Source organism: Pomacea canaliculata, linkage group LG2, assembly GCF_003073045.1.
Source record: "Pomacea canaliculata isolate SZHN2017 linkage group LG2, ASM307304v1, whole genome shotgun sequence".
In the NCBI taxonomy this organism is placed as follows: domain Eukaryota; kingdom Metazoa; phylum Mollusca; class Gastropoda; order Architaenioglossa; family Ampullariidae; genus Pomacea; species Pomacea canaliculata.
In genome coordinates this window covers 23,749,002-23,774,164 of record NC_037591.1, presented here as the reverse complement: position 1 = coordinate 23,774,164, position 25,163 = coordinate 23,749,002, and the positions used below count along the sequence as shown (strand labels likewise).

General features: G+C 39.4%; 2 protein-coding genes across 4 annotated transcripts; one reads left to right on the top strand and one right to left on the bottom strand.

Moving 5' to 3' along the window:
* The first annotated feature begins 822 nt into the window (after positions 1 to 822).
* On the top strand, positions 823 to 8,624 carry LOC112558148. 3 transcript variants are annotated; one of them, XM_025228402.1, is made up of 6 exons: positions 823 to 976; positions 4,546 to 4,648; positions 5,068 to 5,564; positions 5,965 to 6,413; positions 6,839 to 6,896; positions 7,449 to 8,624. In XM_025228402.1, exons 2-6 carry the CDS (start codon positions 4,623 to 4,625, stop codon positions 8,282 to 8,284), a joined length of 1,866 nt encoding a protein of 621 aa, XP_025084187.1. In that variant the 5' UTR covers positions 823 to 976; positions 4,546 to 4,622; the 3' UTR covers positions 8,285 to 8,624. The 3 variants fall into 3 exon arrangements, with proteins under 3 accessions (XP_025084187.1, XP_025084185.1, XP_025084186.1); XM_025228400.1 differs by lacking the exon at positions 823 to 976 and adding an exon at positions 2,115 to 2,373; XM_025228401.1 differs by lacking the exon at positions 823 to 976 and adding an exon at positions 3,041 to 3,059.
* Positions 8,625 to 9,953: 1,329 nt separating this feature from the next.
* LOC112557053 (ralA-binding protein 1-like) lies at positions 9,954 to 24,979 on the bottom strand. The gene is given in 17 exon segments (XM_025226649.1): positions 9,954 to 13,025; positions 13,437 to 13,540; positions 13,543 to 13,638; positions 14,143 to 14,232; positions 14,600 to 14,780; positions 14,868 to 15,073; positions 15,258 to 15,547; positions 15,550 to 16,118; positions 16,730 to 16,931; positions 17,669 to 17,799; positions 18,178 to 18,296; positions 18,752 to 18,955; positions 19,501 to 19,623; positions 20,228 to 20,366; positions 20,773 to 20,854; positions 21,502 to 21,646; positions 24,474 to 24,979. Coding segments are annotated over 17 exon segments (2,892 nt in total). The 5' UTR covers positions 24,553 to 24,979; the 3' UTR covers positions 9,954 to 12,893.
* Between the last annotated feature and the right edge of the window lie 184 nt (positions 24,980 to 25,163).

Sequence of the window (25,163 nt, the reverse complement as noted above, 5' to 3'; positions counted from 1 at the left end):
CGGTGACTGCCTAACCTCAAAAAATAATTGTCACGTGCCCGATAATTGTCACGTATATATTTCTCATTCTTTTTAAAATAATCCTCGGCACCCTCTATAATAATAATTTCTGATCGCTATAAAATGAGTAAATTGTATATGAACTTTAATAGTTTTCCTGGCTTATAACATATTTAAATTGCTGTGTATAAAATAATAACGAATGCTTTAAAATAATGTCTGTGCAGCCATCACAGCAAACACGACTGTTGTTCGTGCTCCAAGGTTGTTTTAATTAACAATCACAAGCTATACAGTTACTACATGATGAGGTGGAACAAACCTGAGAATATAGTCTGGTATTATCGCGAGGACCGGTATCGACAAAAAAGTTGAGTCAGCGACGATGTTGATAAGTTCACAACATGTGACATGGCTTAAAGTCTATTAACAGTGCAAACTAAAGGACAGACTATTAACAGAGTAGTGATAATTTAAAAAGCTATTTTATTCTTTTGGAAAAATCCGATGTCGTCTCCTGCGAAAGTTCTAGCATCACACGTCATCAGAGAAATAATCCTCTATCTCTCTCCATCCTGATATTGTTTCTTTTTGTGAGTCTGCATATCAACAGACCTGACTTCAGTCGTGTCTGAATTAACAAGAGGTTTGCTGGCGAGTATGTGTTCTCTCGTGTGCAATTGTGTGCACTCATTTGCATAAAGCAGAAGATAATTATTATCAGGTGGATTGGTCTGGTCCGGTGGGCTCTCACGTCAGCGTGTAATGGATGATCTCACGAGACATGAGTGAGCAAGACTGTGTAATATTGGGTTTTTCCTTGTCTAACATTACACAGCAGAAAGTCGACTGTTTCTTACAGCATCGAGCATCCGAGAGTTTGCTTAGTGGATCGCCATCCTTCTGATGAAAGGATTTTGAAATCCAAAAAAAGTCTGGAATTTATGTTCACCAAACCAAAATTTCTATGAGACAGGTGGGTGGGACGCTGAGTGTATTTATTTTTTATGTCTTAGACGTTTTGTTGATATTTTCTCTTTTCTGCGATTTAGCTCGAGACACTGATACCTTGTGTCGCTAACAATCGAAACATTTGACCGAAGTTAATGAAGATGCCGATGAACGTGTATATATGTAGGTGGGTGTGTACAATTGTTTACAAACCGCCACCACACTGACTGACATCTAACAGGAGGCATTTCTATATTTTTCTCTTCCTTCTATTCTTCTGGTGACGGGTTTTCAGCACCCCACCCCTTCCCATTGCACCGTACGGCGTGTTCAGACTTGTTCATGTCTGTCCATTTATGTCAGACGCGTGTTCAGACCTGTTTCAGTCCGTAGTTTAGTTTCTTCCTAGAGGTCTATCTATGCGAGGTCATTGTTCACGCGAGGATACCGTAAACATGATCATTTTCCGTCTCCATCACTTCAAAACGATTTTTCCTCTCTCTCACACACCCTGGTGTATGGGGTCAAGGGTCAAGCGAGTCTTTTTCCGAGCAGCGTCTCTGCTCTCTCTAGCACACACACACATTCACACTCGTGTGTGAAGTCAAGTGGGTTTTCCTCAGAATAGTGCCTCTGAGCTCTCTCCCCCCAACCCTCTTTCTACCCCTACCTCACTGCCAACCGACCGTTCAAGGATTGCGTCATACATCGCAGCCACGATGTCTGTAATTGAAGAGTAATTTACACTTCGCTGTTTTGCTGTTGATGAAAAAGGAAATTCAACCATAAAGCGTCATTCTATGTGACTTTTTAAAAATAAAGCGACGATGATGTCGCCGTTAAAGAGACCGGCGAAGAAAGCTCATGTTTACTGGGGGTGCAGTAAAGGACTGCTTCGGACAACCTCGGGTCTCCAGCTGCAGTACAGGAAGTAGGAACCTCGTGCTCCGACTTGCCAGTACGTCGGGTGTCTGCAGCTCCCCAGCTGCAACATTGTCATTATCATTGATCGGTGTTGGCGCAGTCAGCTGTGCACGACTGGAGACTGGAGATGCTGTATATTGCATACATACACCACTCTTAACAGAGAGCAGTCATGCGCTGACGTGGCACGACAAGCTGTGTACTGACAATACCGCGTACTTTAGAGGCCAACATTTTTTTTAAACAAACCACCACCAGCAACAACAAGAGGAAATATGAGGAATATAATTCTGACTTGTAGGACATCTTCATTTGCTGCCAACATGAATCACACCTGAGCTTTGTGTACTACAGTATATCGGCCAGCAAGTTCTAACATTTCGGAGAAATCCGGTTTCGTAGTCGATTCTCCTGACAGAAAAAAGACGAGCTGTCGGTGGAAAGACCGACTTTGTTTCGGTGCTTGATGCGGACAAGAATCTCTGGGTATTGTGGCTGGTGAGTACATATTACGGACGCAGAATGAATGATATTGTAAAAAGAAAGAATATATTAGACAGAATACTACTTGATTGACTAGTTGATTGAGTGTAATTAAATTTACATCCGCCAAAAATTAATAGGAAACATTTTGTAATTGACGGTAGAGAAGTTAATTCGTCACTGTTGACACTGTCACTTGCTTTTCAGTGCTGATATTTACTATCAATTACAGAGACTGAAGGTGTGACTACAGGCACTAAATAATGCAATTTTTGATGTGTCTATACGTTAAAAGCGTTACCTTTAACCGCCACGTTAATTTTGTAGGTCTTTCACGGGATGCACGTGCATGCGTTTGTATGTGCGTTGTCACGTGTGCATATCTGAAAACGAGTGCTCCTACAGTTTCAACTCAATTTCCAGAAAGCTCCGAGATCGAGTTTTATTGCAGTCGAACCAGAAACATGCAAGCGGTTTTAAAATAAGGTTACTCTTATTCTCTTATCTCTGAGCATGTTTCGACATGTTCACAGTCTGGTGAAGAGCAACAGCAGTCGTGCGAAGCGCGTTTCCCCGGCAGTAAATTGTGGGTTTTTTTTTCCAGTTTCCCGAAGTTGTATCTTTTCATAGATTACTTACTAGGGTCCCGCGAACTCCACCTGTGATTATCAACATTCGATCTGCCATCTCGGACTTGATGAGTAAGTGACGTGCGTGGTCTCTGTGGCTAAATGGTGAAACACTTTCTGTATAATATCCCTTACTTGGATTGTTGAGGTTCACAGCTCATTGTGGGCGAGGAAAAGATGGAGAATAGATTAATCTGCTAAAGGTCACACTCAAACATCTACAGTGGATCGAGAAATAAGAGAAAGCAGTACAGTATCATCCGAGAATATGACAGGATATTGATCCTTGTGGTTACTGTGACAGCTGCTCGGCTACAGAATACACAAAAGTGAGGATAAAACACAGGGTGAGCCACTCCATCTCTTGATGGAGTCAGAAAAAGACCCTCGTAGCTGCAATGAGGTGTGTGTGGTCAACAACTGCAGTTCACACGTCCTTTAAATATTCAATTTTTTTCCTTCGAAGGACAAAGCCGTGCTTTTGAAATGTCTGTTTTATGTTCAGTCTCTTGAAATATGAGTGAACAAACCTTTCCATCGGCAAGCTGTCAAAGATCAAACATCAAAATTATTATCAGAACGCGGAAAGAAGTCAAAATTAACTGGATCCTCATCATCATCGTCATCAACGGTGGGTGCAGAGAAGAAGATTCCATCAAGAATACCCGTCTATGTTTTAAGAAATATTGGTACCTGACGCTGCGCATCAATATGCCTGACACAAAATAAATCGAAAACTGTAACAGTTAGCGACAGAAAGCAAACCTTGAGAAGTCAGGTATCCTGGTATTTCTAACAATCTTCCCACAAAAGGTAAAGTGTCGAAACTATATACATGCATTTATATATATGGAAAGAGCGTGAGATATCGATAGATAGAGAGTTTCGAGGAAAGGAAATAAAATGCTCGCATTGTCCTACTGCTGCGCCGGTTTCGACATGCTCAGACCTGCACCGCAAACTGTTACAACACCTGGTAAGTAGTCGAGTGAGGATCAATCGTTACGTTTCGTATAAAGCTTGCTAGAAATACCACCGGAACATCCAAGGTGTTACACCAGCCATGCGTGTGCGTTTCGATTTGTTGAAGTACAGGAGAACCAGTCGTCCATAACTCAGCCAATGGTACCAGACGAATCGGCTATTCGTGACATAAGCATTACATCTTACACCCTACATCCCCCCTCAAGCAAAAAATAAAGATTAGCAGAACAAACAATACCATCCAAACATGATGCCAAGAACCCTGGTATCAGAAATGTGCATAGATGCGCTTTTGTTGACAAGGCTACAATCAACGGGAGAGCTGTGACCATGCTAATTCGGAGTATCCATGGACAATCGTGACGTAACGATTCTATTTCTTTGTAAGCTGATAGTTGTAGATCGATATCTCGACAAGATGGAAGGTGTTCCCACATATTTTGGAAAACACTATCTTGTATAAAGCTCAGCCAGTCATGAAAAAAAAATGGCACTGTAGTAGTTGTAGCAGTCGGTCTTTAATCAAGAGAAATGTCGACGACTTTCTAGTACAACAAACTTTTTTTCCCTCCAGAAAATATTGGCTGACGAAAGTCACTGGCAGTCCGGAGCACCTGCTTGTCTTCTTCCAAACGTCGAACTACAGTTAAGATGTCGTGGATTTGTTGCAGGAAAAGGTAGTATGCTGAGCCTAGCGGGAGAGAGAGAATGGTGGGCACGGGGGTTGCGCTGTAGAAAGCATCTACTTTATCAGTTGCTGTTATTAAAGCTTTATATATTGCTCGTTGTAAATGTTAAATCCCTTGATAATACCGCTGCAATGGCTACTGCCAACATTTTGAAGAATTAAGGAAATACTACAGTAACGGATGACCAAGTTTCAAGTTGTATTAATGGACGTTCGTGTTGTTATTTCACTACATAAGATTGTTTTTCGATCCCTGAAATTTATGGAGGCAAATATGTGCACTTGTACGTGCATGAATATGAAGGAGATGATGCAGGCGCTCATTGCAGTCCAGCCCTAGCGATGTCAGTATATGTTAGCTCCTAGAGTTACACTGGCTGTATTTGTTTATAAATTTTTCAAATACAGACGGCGGCCATTGGGAGACGACATCACCTCGGAAAGATTGTTATCGTCGAGCAACCGCAGTGAGTCAGCTACAAGTCAGACTGAATGTACGCCTTCCTCTCACCTCCATGGCACTCTGTCAGACACTCACAGCATCCCACCTGAAGTTCATGAGGTTGGGACATCGACATCGGACTTAAGTATCGGCATCTCTCCCAGCCTCCCAGCTTTAGTTCATGAGGCTGAGACATCAACATCCGATTTGATCATCCAGCAGGACGTTGCCATTTCAGTCGATGACATGGATTTCCCACATCAGGCTGACAATGACGACGAGACCCTCCCCAAGACATTTGCTGGGGACCAGGAGGAAGTGGAGCAAAGTCCCTTCACAACTGGCAGGACGACACCTTTCCAGCTGCCACAGCAGGAGTCGACGGGAGGTGCAGATGCCTTTGTGTTGGAAGAAGGAAGCCCTGGACAGGAAACTGACCAAAAATATCGTGCATATTTTTCTGGTAAGAATTTTTTCATGACTACCTGGCGGTATATTTCCACATTCTACTGTTAACAATTTTATCTTTTCTCGCAGCAGAACCAGCAGAAATACGGTATGCTGATTATAAATTTATTTTTCCTGATTAATTTCAAGCAACAGTGCATATTTCACGTCTACCTAACACTGGGAGAGGGAGAGCTCTTTAAGCGCTTTATTCCTTACACATATATTTTTTTAAAAAATGTGTTTGCTCAACCTGACCTGTTGTATTCCACAAAGAATTAAAAATATCACTTTGAAATGTAGATATAATTAAGTCATAAAGATCTAGTGAGGAAATACTTTTCGAAACTTCATTCACTTCTGTAGATTTCTAGAGAAATCGCCTGTTACTAGCTTACAGTGTTCTTTTCTTCTAGAAAATTCTGTGATATGCATGGATAGGGAGGGCGAGATGAGTAAGCGCATACAAGAAAAAGAAGAGCAAGTGCGCAGACTTCAGCAAGAGGTGAAAGGTCTGCAAAGACAGTTTGCTCAGTACGTCATGAACATCAGGGACGACTTGCGAGAGTGTGTTCGAGTTTCACTTGGCGCCCTCAACAAACAGTTGATAGCTGAGGTGGTGAAACGCTTGTGTCAGGAACTGGGGCTGATGTATATCTGCATTCGCCCGGATCTCGCCGTAGAATTCACCCTTCCAGACAATCCTGTCACATTGCAGGCGATAAAAGAACTCAAAGAGAAGATTGAAAACGCTCTGAAGGCCCAACTTCCGGAACAAATTAGAGAGGGAATCAACTGGAACGATCCAGTTCCGTGCACAGAGTCTGAAGCCAGTGGAAACTACGTTCATGGCATGCCACCCCAGGTATTCAGATAAAACACTCAGTTGACGACTGTTTCCATATCTCATTTTCCTCGTGTAAACGAAAAATGTTTCCCAAGTGTAAAAAAGAAGTTGTCCTCTTGTCACGCAAAAAAAAAAAAAAAAAAAACCCACCAAAAACAAACAAACAATTTTAATTCTAGTCAGCTACAGATCAGCATTTTCATGTGCAAGGAAAAGCAAACTTCCCCGAGAATTCTAGTTCTCTTCTACTAGGAGATTACTGCGAAGCCGCGGCGTTGTTTACCACAAACCCTTTCAGAAACTAGTGTGGAAATGAACAAAAGGGCCCCAAAATTGTACTTTGATGATTGCTGTAAGTTTGATTACTAATAATTAGTATGTCCCAACTCGAAATCGAACATGAAAAAAAAACCCATATCTTTGTTTCTTCGTGTCTCTTGCAGATGAGTGACCAAAGTTTTTCAGGAACCATTCCATCTTTGCAGTGGCCTGCCTCACGAGGCAAGTGATTTAAACTGAAATATTTGAAAAGATTTTTGGCCTTACAAAGCCGTTAGACTAGTTAAATTCACGTACAACTTTTATAGATATATATTTATAATTATGTGCATGTTTTACGTGATGGCTCATTTAAGTCGTATGTCTACCGGTCACACAGAATTTATCTCCTTTTCTCAGTAATGATTTCTTCGACAATGCTTTCCTATTGGCGGTTTTCTTCGGTCATGGAAAGTAATATTGCTTTGGGGCCGGAGTTATGAAGTGAGAGACTTTTCCCCCAGGACAAGATGGTAACCTAAAGAAAAATGTCTTATTTTTGTAATAACAGTATCCAGACTACGTGGACACTATACTTTCTTTACCCCAAGACATGTTTCCCACTGCTTTATAGTACAACTTCGAGGGTACGTAGGAGTACATCTCGGGGTCTGGGCGACATCTTCAGAAAGAAAACGCTTGTCCTCTCTTCATAACTATGGTCTCAAGAAGGAATTTCACGAACATTTCCCTCATCTTCCCCTTTAATTCTCTGATTGATTTATTGCTCCCCAGGTCAAGCCAGTGATCGGGTGACACAAGAATTCAGTTTCGTTCCACGTCATCCCCAGGACCGGCCAGAAGACAAGCGAGTGTGGATAAGGGCCATCGCTAGATTGCAAGACAGCCTCGTCTTAACCGATGCTTTCAACAAGTTGGTGAAGATCGTCTCTCTGGCGAGCGGATCTCCCGAGGTCACAAGTTGCTTCCCTTTAACAGTTAAACCTTACGGAGTGACTGTCCTTAGCGACGGAGAGCTGACTATAGCTGTGACCACAGAAAATCAAAAATTCATGTTTCTGTTAAACGTACGAAGTGGAAGTGAACCAAGACGGATACAAACGAAGAAACAATACAGAGGTGTGGGTCCTGGGCCTAATGGCAATATTGTGGTTAGCTGCGGTAAGAATTCAAACCAGGAACCTAGCGTGGATGTTATCTCTCTGAATGGAGACATCCTCCAGACTCTGCGCACTTTCTCTGGAAATCTTCTGTTGGATTACCTGGCTGTTTGTAGAGACGACCTGTTCATCTCCGACAAGAACACAAACTCGGTTTATCGTGTTAGCATCTCTACCGGAGAGCTGAAGGAGACGATGACACACGATGCTATGCAATGGCCGAGGCAGGTGGCTGTCGGGAATGATGGTAGTGTGCTGGTGGCTTGCAGCGACGGGAACCTCGTACTGAGAAACGTGGGAGGAAACTGGCGAGTCATTTTGACAGGAAGAGAACATGGCGAGAATGGAAAGGTCAAAGCCACTGCCCTGGCCATGGTGGGCACCAGTGTCGTGGTAGCTTGGGGCTGGTTTGGAGACTCTGTACTTAAACGACACGTGAATATTACATAACTCATTATGTAAGAGTGATCTTCAGTCTCCTAAGTGGTGCTCTGATGATGAGATGACAAAACCAGAACAGATCGTAGAAACTCACAAAAACAGAAATCGAGCTTTGCCCCATTCAGCCTGAGATATAGGCGAGGTGACATATATCACTCTTCACTCATAGACATAACGTTTGCAATAAGCACTTTTATTATCATGAACTAAATAAGTTATTGTTGGAGGAAGGTATAGTAGGAAAAAGATTAATTCTATTATTTAATTAAGCATGTCGAATCAGTGTCTGATATGTGGCGTTTGGAGACCTGCACATGTAAAAAGTGTAAATAAACTTGGTGCTTTAACATTATTCTGTCACCAGAACAACCACATAATTATGGTCACCCAAATTTTAGTTACTTTGCTGCAAAACAGTGGAACTCTCTTCCCAGCTTGATCCATATTCGTCATAATCGAATCCATTAATCGTGCAGTAAACTCACATTTGTTCCACGATCACCAATCAACATAGTTATGATTATGTTGACTAGTCTGCCTGCTCATCTTTCTCTGTAGACTTATGACATTCTTTATCAATTTTCTCTATCCATCTCTATCCAGAATGCAGTGGGTCTGGTTATGGACCAAGCCATCTAGATAGTGACAAGTTTTAGAATTCTGTCAATTCCTTGTGGGGATGGAGTGTATTGGCTAAAATAAATTGAAGGCTATGTGCAAACTCTAAGTCTCAAGCCCCCAATTTTTGTTTCTCCTAGGCCTAATTTGCCTTCTGGTCCTGCTGACTGTTGGTGTCTGAGTCAACCTTTGCATTCCATTCTCCAAGTATTGCTAGGATGTCCTTCTGTACTATCTTTTTGATCCTTTTCAGATGACCATGTAAGTTTTCCACTTTGTCACCTTTGTGGCTGGAAGTTGGAGCATAAACTTGGACAATGATAATATTGTGAGACCTGGCAACGATGTGGATGTAAATCAGTTTTGCCAGAAATGGGTACACAGATGATAATGGCACTGACCACTTCTTTCTGTACAAGAAGGCACATACCATACTTGGGGTTTTTTTCCTTCCCAACTGTACCAAATCTTGTGGCTTTTCCCCATTGATACTTCCCCAAATCTTGGCCATCTCACTTTTTGCAGTCGTACAGTTTCCCTCTGGTATGATTCTAACATGGGTGAGTTCTCGTATCTTCCTGCATTGGTCTAATGTACAAACATTCCATTTAAATGGATGTTCCTTCTAGAGTTAACTTTAATAGCTGGTTGTTCCCTAGTAGCATACTTTTCATTGAAACCGTCATGGAGCTTGCTGGGGGATGAGGAGGGGGGGGGGATGTGGTAATCATGAATCCAGGTCTCGCATGATCTGGCTTAATATTTCTTTGGCTTTTCCTGTCCATTGTCCTTCCTCTGGGCTTGTAGTTTATGACACTCATCTCTCCAAGGGATGTCATCTTGGTTACAAATATGTGGGCTTCTGAACCTTGGCCAGTGCTTAAATCCTGGAAAGCTTTTGCACAGTGATGTCAAATTAACATCATGATTTACTCCCTTTGCCATATCTTTCCCAAGATTACTTATAAGACAGTAAGGCTAACTTCTGCCGAGGTAACCTATTTCCTTTCAAGATTACTCAATTACAGGAGCACACAAATACCAACAACGTATAAACATATTTGTGAGTATTTAGCATGAGCCAGACAAATTTTATTACCAGATAACCTAAAGCAGTATCAGTGACAATAAATATTTACAAGAACATAATTATCATTAATACTGATAATTGAAGAGGTTTCAATGTATAATATAAATAGTGTGATAGATAGTGTTGTATCACACTTGAACATAGCTCTTGTGATAATGTCTGGCCCAAGGCTGGATCGCCATGATGTTCACCAGTCACACATACCTGATACAGGCCCACATTAAATATCACCACAGCATTCACTAGTGGAGTATAATACCTGGAACAGGGCTAGACTAGATTACAACTTTCCCTAATGCAGATTGTAAGCAGTGATCCTAAGTGACATTAAAAGTTTCAAACAGGCAAACCGGGACACTCATGACAACAACAATGCTCCAAATTTACCATAATAATGTACCTTCTAATAAAGGAATGTGGGAAGTGAAAGAATGGAAAGTGAGTCGGTCTGGAGGAAAGCAAAGAAAAGAAAGGTCAATAGCCAAGCTATTGCTTTGTTTACTTTTGTCTTATGCCCATAATAGGAAACAGAACATAAGACCAACTTACAACCATATAATAAGAATGTAGATTATCCCAAAAGTTTAAAAAAACCTCCACAAATTTAACTTCGTCCAAAAAAAAAAGTGACATGCCTTTAGATACAAAGTAGATTTCATTCATCTGGTAAATTTGACATAGAACATTAACAATTACAACTGTTATTTGTTCAGAAAAAGCACAACATCGACAAAATGCATACACAAAGTTAATGCCATGTGACAGCTGGTGAGCACAACTAAGCTCATTGTAGAGCAGCTGTTGAAAAGATGATCAAAGAGGCAAACAGGCTGAATCTTACACTTCACACAGTGTTTGAACAATATGATATTGGGAAATTAGGTGAGTATTGGTGTTGGTACATGAGGGGAGTGTATGCAAGGAGTGAGCAAAGATCAGAAATGCCACAGAAACAGTTCACATCAGTTTTAAAAAACCCCAAAACATGACAAGTACAAATGCCAAGGACATCATTTCTAATATCTTACTCCACTGTGACACTGACAACTTTTTTTGTTTTTTGTTATTCCATACAACAAAAAACGTATCCAGTAATAAACATCACCACATTTTAACAGTTTATTAAAATATGGAATTTCTTACTTTTGTATCGTATATAATACAAAAAAAGCAGAAAGAGAATGTATAAATCTGTGAATACCTTGCATTACAAAACAAGACTATCTGGGACAAACAAAATGATAATGTAGTTATGATGAAACTGGAACTATTGCACACACTATAAGAAACAACAATTCTGTACAAAAGGACAAACAAAATGTGACTCATAATGACATGAGTTATGGCAGGTAGTTGCATTTGCAGAGCATCAAGCAACCCTTGATGACCTGGCTCAAAGAGCATGTTCGAGCAAAGAGTGACTTTCTTTATAAAGAGGTGCATTATAAGCACATTCCATCATCTCTGCACATGTATAAATATGAAATTATCTACAATGCTAGGGAATACCTCACCAAAACAGAAGTATGTTTGCGAAGTACCTCCATGTACTGATAGATTTCTGAGAAATGCTTGCATGTATATCATAAAATGACAGGCACAAGCTCTAAAGATGAAAGCTAAACTGCATGTGCTTTAACTGCCCTTTTACTCTCTGATGTTTTGATAATGGAGTTAAGTCAATGACTTAAAAAGTGGTTTATAACAATGCAAATATGGACAAAAATAGTTTTGGACTTTCTCTTTTAATCCACAAATCAGATCAAAATACAGTTTTGGAAGAGCAGCTATGCGATGGGAGTAGGACACACAATTGAGATTCCATGTAGAAGAGTGTTTACAATAGTGTAACAAAACAGGCAAAAACATAAAGATTCTGTTGAATGACCAGCCCTTACCTTTTAGATAAAATTTCTTCATAGCATGCTTTTAATTATTTTGTCATGTGCGTTTGTGTTAGGAAATTCAGAATGTCAGATTCTGCCACAATAGTTAATGCTAGTAAGCAAGCAAACCTTCATTTGATTTTTACTATCCATATAAGCAAATATGTACACATGCACATGCATGCACACATACACATTCTCTCTAATGCATGCATACACAAACCTACATAATGTGTACAAAGACCTATACTCTCAAGTTCCTACAGTCTGCTCTAAATAGCATCATGAATGTTCAAACCAGAGTTTGTACAAGAGTACAACTGAATCATAAATCTGACAGAAACAATTTTTCGCTCAATGCTGCTGCAGTTAAATCATAAAATGCCACACGTGACCTTCCTTGCCATGGAAATGCAGATACATGCAGCTTGTTCAGTGTAAACTGACATCCATGCATATTGCAGCTAACACTTGGGCTAGAAGACCCAGAAACAAAACAGAGTGACAGGGAATGTAACCATCAGCAAGAAAGCAGATGTCAAAGGAGATGCATAAAAACTGGGCCAAACTTAACAGACGCTGACATTCAAACAATGGTATTTATAGTTACTAACATTTAGAAAGTAGCATTCAGAGGATCTCTGTCTCTTGTCAGTTGCTTGTTAATGGATCTCAGCATGCTTTTGAAATGACCAGCCTTAAAACAAAATCTCAGAGAAATACCGATGCCCACAACAGCTTCACAAACTCAGCTACTTTAGAACACAACAGACTATAATTTGTACTCCTCATCAAAGTTAGGTGTTCCATGCTTTCCCTTTGAAGGCAACTATTTAAAATGGGTGATAATATCTGTCTTTTTAACCGAAACTTAGACTCCCATGTACCTTATCAGTAACCAAAATTTTAAGTAAACCATCCAATTATCCATCAGATCCCAGCAAATACTTGAGAAGGTGTTGGAGCTGGAAGAAATGATGACATCTGATATGATCATATCTGTTCTTCGGAGCTTAAAAGCTGCTCAAGACTCAATTAGAATGCTACTTTGAGAGGACTCCAGCTGTTTCTGCTGCAGGAGGCGGATTTGCAGCTTGACACTCAGACAAATCATTCGCTCCTCGTGAATCTTCTGACAAAGGTCTGCATTTTCTCTCTGTCAGGGGAAAAGGGCTTCTCAGTCACACGTTCTCAAGTGTCACTTATTCTGTGCTTTAAAAATAAGCATGTTCTGTAAGCTTTCATGCAACACAATTTCTACTTTAAATTCCGATTACAATCACTTTTGAGCAATAATTTACTTAACAGTAAATGTGTAAGTAGTTGAATAATAAGAATTTTTCATAAAAAAGCTGTCAAGAAAGAGTGTTAAGTCCTTGTCATACGTTCTTGAGTAGCTATCAATAAATGTGCTTACATGCTTACTGAAACAAAAGTCGAAAACTTAAACTATATTGTTCTTTCTCATTTTATCTCTTGAAGTGCAGCACGTGTATATGCTAAGCTTTTATGGGTTCTTAATGACTTCTCATCTGAGCTAAAGTAAAGGGATTTACAGATGACTCACCTCTAGCTGCAAGTTGTCGTGTATCAGTGTTGACAGCATGTCTGCCAGGTCTTCCTCATCTTCGCTTTCGTAGCTGGAGTCGGAGCCAGATGATATGTCCTCCAGTCTGAGTCATGACGCAGATATTGCAGCTCCTGAATCTCTTGCTGAAGTCGCTCAATCTCACTCTCTTCTGTCTCAATTTTCTTGTGAAGCTCGTCTCCTGTTGAAGCAGGCAACACAGCAACAGTGGTGTGATGCTTTTTGTTGATTCTTGAAAAATTGCACTTTTCTAATATGCATGGTATGTACACTCAAATACTTCCTCCATCTTACAAAAAAGTCAGAAATCTTCAAAGAAAATTATTTCTATATGGTTCAAAGACCCTCAGCTGATGAAGGCACAGAAACATAAACGCTGTATTTACCATTTATCGTAAAATTAATGAATGCTTGCATAAAAATCCTGAAGTAAATGATAATAATACATGCATTACATGCACTGATATTAAAAGCAGAACAAGGACAACAATATAGAAACATGCTAAAAGATCAAGCACATAAGAAAATACTCGACAGTAGAGAAGAAATGTGATAAAATGAGATGCTTTAAATATGTCAGACAAAGGAAAGACAGGATTCAAAAACTAATGTGCTTGCCATTGTTTTCTCCTAACATTTGTGGACGGCAGACAAGGACACAAGTCACATCAAGTACAGGACTGACCAATAGCCAGGAGTTCCTCCTCCTCCAGACGCAGGGCAAACTCCTCCTCTATCAGCCGCTCCAGTTCCTCGTCCTGGGTTGCATCGGAGTCTGAAACATCAGCAGAAATGTGCAGCTCAGTAACATATAACTACATGCAGCTCCAAATCATTTGTAGTACTGCTAGCCAGCAACACACAGCTAGACATCACCAAGAACAGCCAGGTAATCATTGCATGCACTGAAAAGCTTACTGCCATATCACATGCTTGACAAGAACACATTATCTTTTTAAGAACACATGCTATACTCCTAAACACACATAGTGCTCTTTCCATAACCTAAGATCATACTTCTTACTGAAATTTAAACCATAATCTTCAAAGGGACATATGCTATACTCTTTATCCTGTGATGCACACCTTACAAGACATACCATGCTTTTTACCATGTGGTAGACACCTTACAAGACACATACCATACTCCTCATCACCGGTTTCAGTCTTCTCTCTATCGATTTGTTCTTTTTCCTCTTCTTCAGGTTCCCTCTGACCCCCTCCCAGAAGTTCTTCTTCCAACTCTCGCAGTTTTGCAGTCTTGTGCTGAGATTCTTCCAAAGCCTTTTCTGGTCGGTCTCGCCGTGGTTTAAGAGGCTGTGCCTGTAAAACAAGAATAAGAATGAGGCTGACTTTATTTCCCTTGATACATCAGACCCACACACCATCTTGCTGTCTCAACCTGCTGACCTTGATGGGCTGTAGTGGTTCCAAGGTCAGGTAAAGATGAGGGTGCACCTGCACTGGTCCTCGTGGTTTCACCTCTTTTTCCTCCACAACCACCTGCACAGGTGTTATAGGTGGCTGTGTTTTCTCTTGAAGAGCTGCTACAGCTGGTTGCATTTTCTCTTTAACAGATGATACAGGTAGCTGTGCATTCTCCTGAGCTTCTGGTGCTGCAAAAGGAGAGCAGCCATGTGTTAATAGGCATTGTCATTCATTCCTGTTCAACATTTTACATTTTCAAGAAAGTCTTTATCTGGCAGAATACAAGGTAAAGTTGGGATGCTGCGACCAAGGTGTGTAATAAAGACTGTAAATAGAAGACTGAAAATAATGTGGCCTTTGCCGAAAGCCTACCTGAAATAGTTGACTCTTGCTGTTCCTTCCTGCTCAAAGTTCCCATTTCTCCCCCACCTTTCATAGAGTCTGACAGCTTGGATGGTGGAATTTTTTCAGCCTCCTCCTCTTCCTCTTCTGTTGTCCCTCGTACATCACCCTCTTCTCTGGATAACAGAGAGCTTTCTTGCTTGATCTCTGAACCCTCCTGGGCCTGCTGCTCCTCAGAGGTATCCTTGTTGTCCCCTGGAACCACCCTAGAAGCAGCCTGTGGCTCACCAGCCTTTTCCTCAGGTGATGGCTGTGCCTCGCTCACAACCTCACTTTGTCCATCTCCGATCCCTGACTTCTCCAGTTCACCTCCTGACTATCGACCATCTTTGAGTTGGCTTCTGCTGCTCTGGGCTCGTGTGGTTTGAGCTTATCCCCTGACTCCATCTCTTGAGACTGCCTCTTCTCAATCTTTTGAATCTCTTGTGAGCTTCTCTTTTCTTCTTTTTCTTCTTCTTCATTTTCCTCTGCCACTGAATTTTTCTCTCCCTGCTTTTCCAAATCCTCTACACTCTCCTGAACTGAAATCTCTTCAGGCTTTTTCTCCCCCTCCTCTGCAGCATCAGCAGGATTCTCGGGGGATTCTGTCTTCAAGTCTTCACCATCCTTGTCATCCCTTTGTCCTTCCATTTCAGTCTCTTGGGTCTTCGACGCTTTGGGCTCTTTGTGGCGTTCCACTGTGATGGTAGTTGTGGCTTCTGGTGTTGGTGATGGTGCCTGGCGCAGCTCCAGATGCAGTTCCTCAGTTTCAGACAGCTGTGATGAGCGCTTCTGCTCCACATCCTTTCGACGCCTTTCTGCTGTTCCTTGGGATTTCTTAGCAAGCTTGATCTATACACAAACAGCAGCATTACCAAATGTCAAAATTGAATTTCTTGTGCATATGCAAGCACACACAGACACACATGCTGCCCTTTGTTGTTTTTTAAAAACCAAAATTTGTCTATTTTCATTAAGATGTCTGTTACTTTGAATCACGAAGTAGGCACATCTAAAAATTACCAGGTTTTTTTTTCTCAAAAATATCTCAACTTGTAAATCTCTTCTGGTCAAAGAAAAGGAGATCATATTTTAAATAGCAAAAAGATGTGATAAATGCTGATTTGGTAAGATAAAAGGGTGACAATTTTTCAAAGTTGGTATATGTATGGAATGAGAGTGAGAGAAAGCTGCCACATTTTGTAGTGTTTGAGCCAAATGTTTCACTGACTAGTGTTTCATATAAATTTACAACAAAATCATGACAAGAGGAAAATCTAGGAAATAACTGTTTTATTCTACAAATATTTCACTTTTAAGCTACAATTACATTTTTACAAACTGTACTTTAAATGACATATTTTTGAATAATTTTTTTTTCTATCCTTCAGCACAGAATGAGATGCCAGTTCTAGTGAGCTTATTTGACTAGGCATAGCGTATAAAAACCTCAAAGCACTGACCTTCCGTTTCAGCTGAGTGACGACTCGCTGTACCTCCCACAGCTGCTCCTCTGTAGAAATGTCACCGTGACCTGCATTCAGTCTTGCATGGAGCTGGTTTAGCAGGGACTCTTGCTTGGCCACCTCCTCCTCTAGTGCCCCAGTACTATCTGGAAGCTCCAGTGACCATCGAGAAGTTGCTGGCTTTAAGGGTGGAACATACCTAAAGAAAAGACCAAAGAAAAAATGCTGATAAAAAGCAAATCACTTAAGAAACACCTGATCAAGAAATAACCATTAAAAATGTCATGATGTCAACAAGAAACTTGACAGCAGACATAACAAAGTATTTTTTTGAACTCATTTGAACCCCTCTGATAAGACAGAGCTACATTAGTACCCTGAAATGCATGAAAATACCTCCTACTTCAAGCCTTCTTGAACGTGTACTGTTTTGTAAATCCAAAATGAAAAAAGAATGTGCTGCAGAATTTGGGAAAATTTTTCCCTGCTATTTCTGCTAAATTTTCTTTATTTTCATTAAATAAATCTCCTGAAAACTAAAAACATTTGTTGATGCATCTGTTTTATTTGTTTTCAGCCTCTTAGGCTGAATCTCATCATGTCCAGTGTATAGTTGTGATGGGAAATTTCAGAAACTTCATGAAAAAAGGTCACTCTTTTTGTGGTAAAGGGAGACAGCCCTGTCCATGGAAATGATCCAGCAAGTATAACTTGATTTTTAAAAAAAAATTTCATGCCGTTAACAACTACAAAGAAAATGAACAATATTTAGTACATGTGTGTGAAGAAGCTATTGTGCAGGCACTGACTTTATGCTTCATATGTAAAGTTCATAAAATTCATAATGCATCATATGTACCAACTAGGCTTTGAAATGAAAACAGCTAAGAAAAATTCTTTGCATTTTTGTATCAAGTCCTATGAAAACAATCTCACTTTTTGAGGTAGGTGTCTTTGAAGATTTGGTGAGCGTAGGTGAAAAGAACATTGAGGACCCGGTGGCTAATCTGCATGGTAGGGCTCAACACAATGGAGACATTCTGTAGTGACATCTTGTTTTCTTTTTGCTGAAATTCATAATCATGGTATAGTCTAACACAACAATCTAATCAAAATTATGTGCACATTACTTGCATTGCTGCCTGTTGAAAATGTTATACACTACTTACCCTCTATAGACATGTAAAGTGCATCAATGTATTATGTAAATTTTGTGTTAGTAAGAGAGCAAAATGTCAGAATACAAAAGTAAACCTACAAACACTCAAATCTCATCAAACTAATCTGCAGGCATGGAAGTACCAAACCATATTTATAAATACATACCCATGCTCACTGCCTTTCATCATGCACATGTGCATGCACACACACTAACAGTAACACCACATACACATGCATGCGTCCACGTGCACACACACAAGAGATGTATAGATACACTTCCTCACCAACTCAATGATATGTGTCATGTGAACTATCATCCAGGAAAGAAGCAGACGGTTACAGGTAGGGAGATCTTCAATAAGTCGAATAAATGTCTCCACTTTTTTATGTTCATTTTTAATGGCTGAAAATCAATCAGAAAAAGTAAACCTCTTGCCACCAACAAACGAGCTATTTTTCAATGTAAACTACAAACTTCTTTTGTTTGTGAAGAAGAATTATCATTCTAAAATATTTTGATAAACACGAGTCATACTTTGCAGGTAACCAGAATGAAAAAGAAAATAAACAACTTCGTTGCCAACTATCCTGCTTTGATACCCCTTCATTGTTAAACATCTTGTACATTTCTATCTCTTACAAAAAACTGATGACAAGTAATGTTAACTTTAAGCATCAAAGAAACAAGACAACAAACACAAAACCCTTTGTCCTCCAAATTGGGCTATGAAAAAAGACCTATGCTAGACCTAAAACCTACTAGAGTTTTCTCAGACCCAGGCAAATGCGAGACCTATCATGGTAAACATGAAGTTTTCTGGCAGGAGAAAGACCCCTCATGCTAAAATATGAACTTACTTGAGGCCTCCTCAAACTTGGGCATGAGTGCAGTGGTGAGAACTGGTTCTGGCAGCTCTCGCAAGAACTGCTTTAAGAGGCTGGCAACCACATTAGGTTCATGTTCAACCAGCTCCACAGGCATACCCTTGTTGTAGCAGTCCTTCAAGTGTTGCACTTTAGACTTGACACCAGAGATGCGGTAAATGCCTTCACATGTAAGTCCTGTAATACACAAATATGTGTATGATGAATGCATGAGCCAGATACATGTAACAAATACCTGCCCATGTCTTGACAAACATACAGACCCATATTCTCTACTATTCTTCATTTGTTTGTAGATGCTTTATGCCAAGTCAACAGCTAAAGCTAGGTAATGAGAAAGTGGCCAGCTTTGTAAATGGGTGACATGTCCACACAGAGAGAGGGAAAATAATGAGCTAGAGTTGAGATATGAACCCACAGTATATATATATTATAGCCTTGTTGACAAACACTTTACTCTGTGCTATGGAACTGTCTAGAAATTTCCACATGCACATTTACATACAATGAAGTGCAGGTACACATTCTCCAACCCAAACATACTGATGTAGGTACATCATGCTTCCCCTCCCTAAACACACACATATGCACTTACATACACACACATACAAATGCATGCACATATGCATGAAAAATATACACATTAATAAATACTCATAAACATTACCCTTTCTTCATAAAGCTTGCCTTTAACACAGTCTACTGCTAATGTAAACCCTTACCACACTCCTCCACATAGTCAATACACTCTCGAACAATGGCTGGCAGCTCGATACCATCGTGGGATTTATTACGCTCCACAGCCAAAGCAAGTGGGATCCCAAAGATGGGATTTTCACATGCACCTGTTCAAGCAACAGCATCGAAAAACACACAATGTGATACTCTATTATGATTTCAATGGCTGCTGCAAACTACTATTTCTTAAGCCCTTCTCTCTCTAAAAACAATGAATATATAAATATATAGGTTCTATATAAATCCAGATTCAACAAAACAAAGCAGCATCTTTTTATACAAGCAATGCTACATTTCTATCCATGGGCAAATATTTTAGTATCATAATGCAGCAAACCTTGCATCAGTACTATAAAAGAGGAGACAATGTTCAGAATTACAATGGATTATTAGAGTAACTCATGAAAAGGACAAAATGAAAATTTGTACTGCAATCCAAGGATATACCAATGTTTGCTACCTTATATGGCAAGGAAAAATGCACATCAAAGCAGGGAAAAAAATGTTGCATTTCCTCATAGAGAACAAAGCATCTGTGTTCAATGAAAGATATATAAGGAAAAAAGACGAGGGAAAATGAACTACCCTTCAGGGAAAATATAACCTAGCACAAGCAACAGTGAAGAAACATTTGTGACAGCAACAAAACTCAAACAGTTCACTTGTGAAAGGGAAACAACATTAGTTACATTTAGTCTCAGCTATACTCACTTGCAACAGCAACAGGTTTGATCTCAATGTGACTTAGCTTTTGCTTTTTCTTCTCTTTACTTTTGTGTTTCTTTACTTCCTTTTCTTCTTTCTTTTTCTCCTTTTCCTCTTTTTTTGCTTCTTTGTCTTTCTTTTCATCCTAAGTTTGAAAGAAAATGAAAGCATGGATTACCTAACAACATAATCTTTGCTGTCAAAGAAAAATGCAACAAACAAGATAATGTGTTTTACAATACAAAATAACTTTCATTCATAAAGCTATCCCAGTTCCCAGAGGGATTCTATTTGCTCAGCAAATCTAAATGCATCTGTGTAATGTAAAGATGGTTACAAAGATCTGGCTCTTCTATGGCACTACGCAGGGTTGCCATGGACTTCTTGCTTAAATGAGCCTTTTTATGTCGGTGAAATGTACTCAGTTATCTAATTATTACAGTATCATGCTTGACTTAGTCATTCGTTTGTCAATTCTTTAGTCCTTTCATCCGATGTCAGGTCATGAACTGGGTTACCATGGAATATGACAGTCTGCTACATCTATTTACCTTTTGTTTCATGCGAGGAAAAATATCAGTTTTGGCTGGAAACTTGAACCCTGCCTTTACCTTCTTTGCTTTGGTGGGACTCCTGCAAAAAACCAAAACAAAACAAAAACAACAGCAAACAAAGTAGGGTTAAACAACACCAAACAAAACAAAGTAGGGTATTTTTCTTTCAAGCTCCATGTGACAGTCTGAAAAGCACAAAATCTTTTCTACAAAATGCAGACTGACCTGCTTGACAGGTTCTAAAAATATGGTTTATTATCCTCATTGTTTACCATCATCACAAAAAAAAATCTCAGTAGAAAAATGAATTATCATGATCATGGTTTATTCCTAAAGCAGGATTTGAAATGGAGGGAAGCAGCTATCAGTTTGCAACAGAACTTCCTCATTCCTGGCTTACGAGAAGAGCATTTTCTGATTACAAATCGCAAATAAAATTCTAGTCAAAAAGTGTGAATTGGTCTCCATCAAAATTTTCTCATGTAGCCATTTTAACTTTAAGTAGCCAGATGCCTGTAATCAATGTTTTGGGAAGAAAAGGGGTAAGGGTGGGCTTTTAGGATTATGAGGTGTTGTGTAGGTTGTGGCATGCAGACTATGCTTCTATAATAATAAATGCAAAATTTGTAAAGCGCATACTTACAATCCTAAGGAGCATGCTCTAAGCACCTAAGAACAAGAACAATATTACACTTTATTTAGAAGCGCTTGACTAAAGAAACTCACTTTACATCATCTGGTACCACTAGTTCCTCCTCTGACTCCTCTTCTTCAAACATTGTGTAGCCTTTCTCTTTTTTGTCCTTCTTCCCATCGCGCTTGCGACTTGCATCTCGTTTCTTCCCTAGTCCTCCCCACTCTCCATCCTCTTCTGCAAGTGGAGGATCAATGCATGCATCAAGCATTTAAAGTCATTGAAAAATCATCAAAGCATGCGAATCAGGGTGTGAAGTTTTTAAATTCCTTTAGTGTATAAACATATGCAAAGCAATTTCTTCAAAATGTGAATTTATCAAAATACTCTTTTACAAATTTACAAATGCTAGCTACAAAGAAAATATTGTTACATTTTTATGTAAGGATACTTACAACAAACAAAAACTTTTACAAAATTAAGCAATATCCTAGAAATTAATACCCACAATCACTAGAAAAATTACTACAACAATAATCATAGTAAATGTGATTTATCATTGGTCTGCACACTGTCAATACCAGACATACAGAAATACAATTACACTACTCACATAAGTACAAAACTTAAGAACATATTAACATATATGTCAAAGATACAAAGCATATGATTCTACCCTAAAGTCATGCATGGTTATTACAAAACATTACTAGTGAAAATCAAAAGCCAGAACAGGGAGTCACAGCTCAACATTGATTTATTTTTTCATGCAGAATTTCAGAAACTTGACTCTCAGGATCTTTAGGTATTGTACCCATGCAGATTGTCAGAAACTCACATCTCAGGACTTTGCTCTTAGTACAAGACTCACAATTAGTAAGACAAAAAGGTAGGATGCAGTCAATAGTAAAGACAGTTATTATAAAGAATTTATAAAGAAGAAAAGGGGAAAACCTTGGTGTGAGGTCTCTTATTACTCCACATACACACACAAGCGCACGCACACACGCACACACAACACAGACATGCAATACATACACTTGAAAGTACATGAGCTAAATTTTTATTTTAATCACCATAAACCTCAGAACTATCTACCTTGTAAAAACATTGGTATTTCCAAATCCTCAGACACTTCTACATGCATTTCAAATGCACAATCTAACATACATATTTTAGCATCTCCCACCTTTAAAAATACAGTGATACCTCGGTTCTCGAACATAATTCGTTCCGGGAAGACGGTCGAGAACCAAATTGTTCGAGAACCGAAGCAATGAAACCATAGGAAATAATGAAACTGGATTAATTCGTTCCAAGCCCAGAAAATGCTATTTACTGGCCTAATTGTATATAATATGTAGAAAACATGAGTCTCAACAAGAAATAAAATAAAGTGTATTTATTAAAACAAAAAAACAAAAATAAAATGTACTGTACAGTATGTACTGTACTGTACCTGTACCAAACTTTATGGCAGGAGGAAATGAATGTGGAGGGAGGAGGGAAGGGGGATGGTTATTGTTTTGAAGGGGAGTCCTCTTCAATAAAAACAGAGGGTAACTGCTCTTCGGGTGTTTCTGTTCTCTGTATCTTTTGCTGAGGAGAATCAGAATCTTGCTCTGCAGTTGCTTGTCTGATTTCTTTACGGAAGAATTTGTCAATTGTTTGCTGTTTTTTTTTTCTCCTTTGCAAAATTTTGCGGAAAGTGGACATAACATTGTCATTAAAAATGTTAACTGCTCTATTTGCTACCACTTTATCAGGGTTCAACAAAATTTGCGATTTCTGCCCATTTTGCACACATTTCATGACTCTCTCCACAAAACGTGACTCTCTCTCTCTGCACTCACACTGATGACGCAAGCAAGGCGCGCTGGGCAGAATGAACGCCATTCGGCTCATCTCGGACGTTCGGATGTTCGAGTTCCAAATATTTGTTCGGATTCCAAGACAAAATTTTCTCGAATTTCCTGGTCGAATACCGATTTGGTCGAAAGTCAAGGCGTTCGAGAACCGAGGTATCACTGTACAACAAAATTTTTATGGTAATACTTTTTGACTATTTTGAAGCAAATACTTCCTCAAAAAATGATTATACCAATGCAAGAAGAAACTATTTGCCCAATAAAGTAACAATGGGATTTTGTTTTACAGACTTCACTTATGTCCTCTGCATCACTGCCTTACCTTCCCCAACCTTTTAAGGAGTTAGATACCCATTCTACATAAGGTCAACTAGGGAAAGGTTGCTGCAATACACACATCAAACAGGCAAGTGTTTGTGCCTTGGGGTTGGATGTTCTCACCCCTAGACTTTCCATTTCCCAACATATACAAGGAAAGAATGCTGAAAAAGTGTTGTTTTTTTAAGTCTCATATTAAACTGCTTAAGTTTCAGTCTGAGTCACCATTACTGTATTAAGATTATTAAAGAACCAGCCATATGGGGCAAATGAAGGACTGCACTACACAGTACTCATTCTACAATAAATGAACAGATTACTTCCTTGAATGTGATTTTCATGCAGTTATGATAAGTTGGCAGTGATATGATAATGAGAACATTATTTAAATTACATTTTTAAATACTATAATTCCCCTGTAATTGGTTAGTCAAAGATGCCAACAATTTTAGAACTCAGATACAAATCTGATTTGTCAGAAGAACATTAGATCTGTTAGAAAAGAAAACTACAAACAACAAAGAGCTCCAATAGGATTTATGCTTAGACTAATAAATGAAAAATTATACAGTTTTATTCAGGAAAATAATCACATTGAAAAAGACATCTACTTTCAGCTAGTACGAATGCTGTCAGATATGTTTTACTAACAAAAGAAAATCACTTAAAGTATATAAGAATAAGTATAGTATCAGAAGATGCAAAACAAAAACAAACCAAACCAAACCAAAAAAAAAAAAAAAAAAACTATACACATAAGCAGGAAAAATTTGATCAATCCAAACAGACAGACAAGAAGAGATGTCTGGAGTTCTGAGATGCAAGCTTCTGAACCATGCAGTAGAAGTCGGCCAGCATAGTGGCCTGAACTGTGCTACCTGTGGCTGGTTCCGATAAGCTGCTCTGTTTGTACAAACCGGGGAAGTTCTTCTCGTTGTCGGGGCTTTCCAGACTCATCTTTGGACGAACGACTTGTACCTTGGTCTGCTGTGCAAAGCCGTTCTCTTCTTCTGCCAAAAATTTCACAACTGTTTTGTTACACTAGTGCGCTGCTTCCGTTGGCTACGTGTTTCTTTCCTCGTGCGCTGTCCAGAAACTAATAATCCTACGATGAAGTCATCGTTCGACTTCACCCATCACCCAGTGATGAAGAAACAAGAAACTGTAGCAGACGCCCACCGAAGCACTAAAATGTGAAAAGGGCCTTCTGGTTAACAACAACTCGAATCTTCTAAAACAATGTCTTAAATAAATGACTAATGTAGCGTACATGTGTCATACTAGCAACTCAAACAGTGTCTAAGCTGAGACTAGATTAACACAGGAAAACATTAGCCGATATTCACCGGAAGTATGTCCTATTAGATATGAAGATTCTTATTTCCTCCAGAAGAGTGCATTCGAAGAGAGATAATCAAAGGTTTAAGTTATAATGTATTCAAGTACAAGACTATGTATTGTCTCCCTTTTTTACTGCAAACTTGGAAACGATGGAATTGACAACAGGATAAAATTCGGAGAAACACGTACACACACAGACACATCCAAACATTACAGTAAACACACTA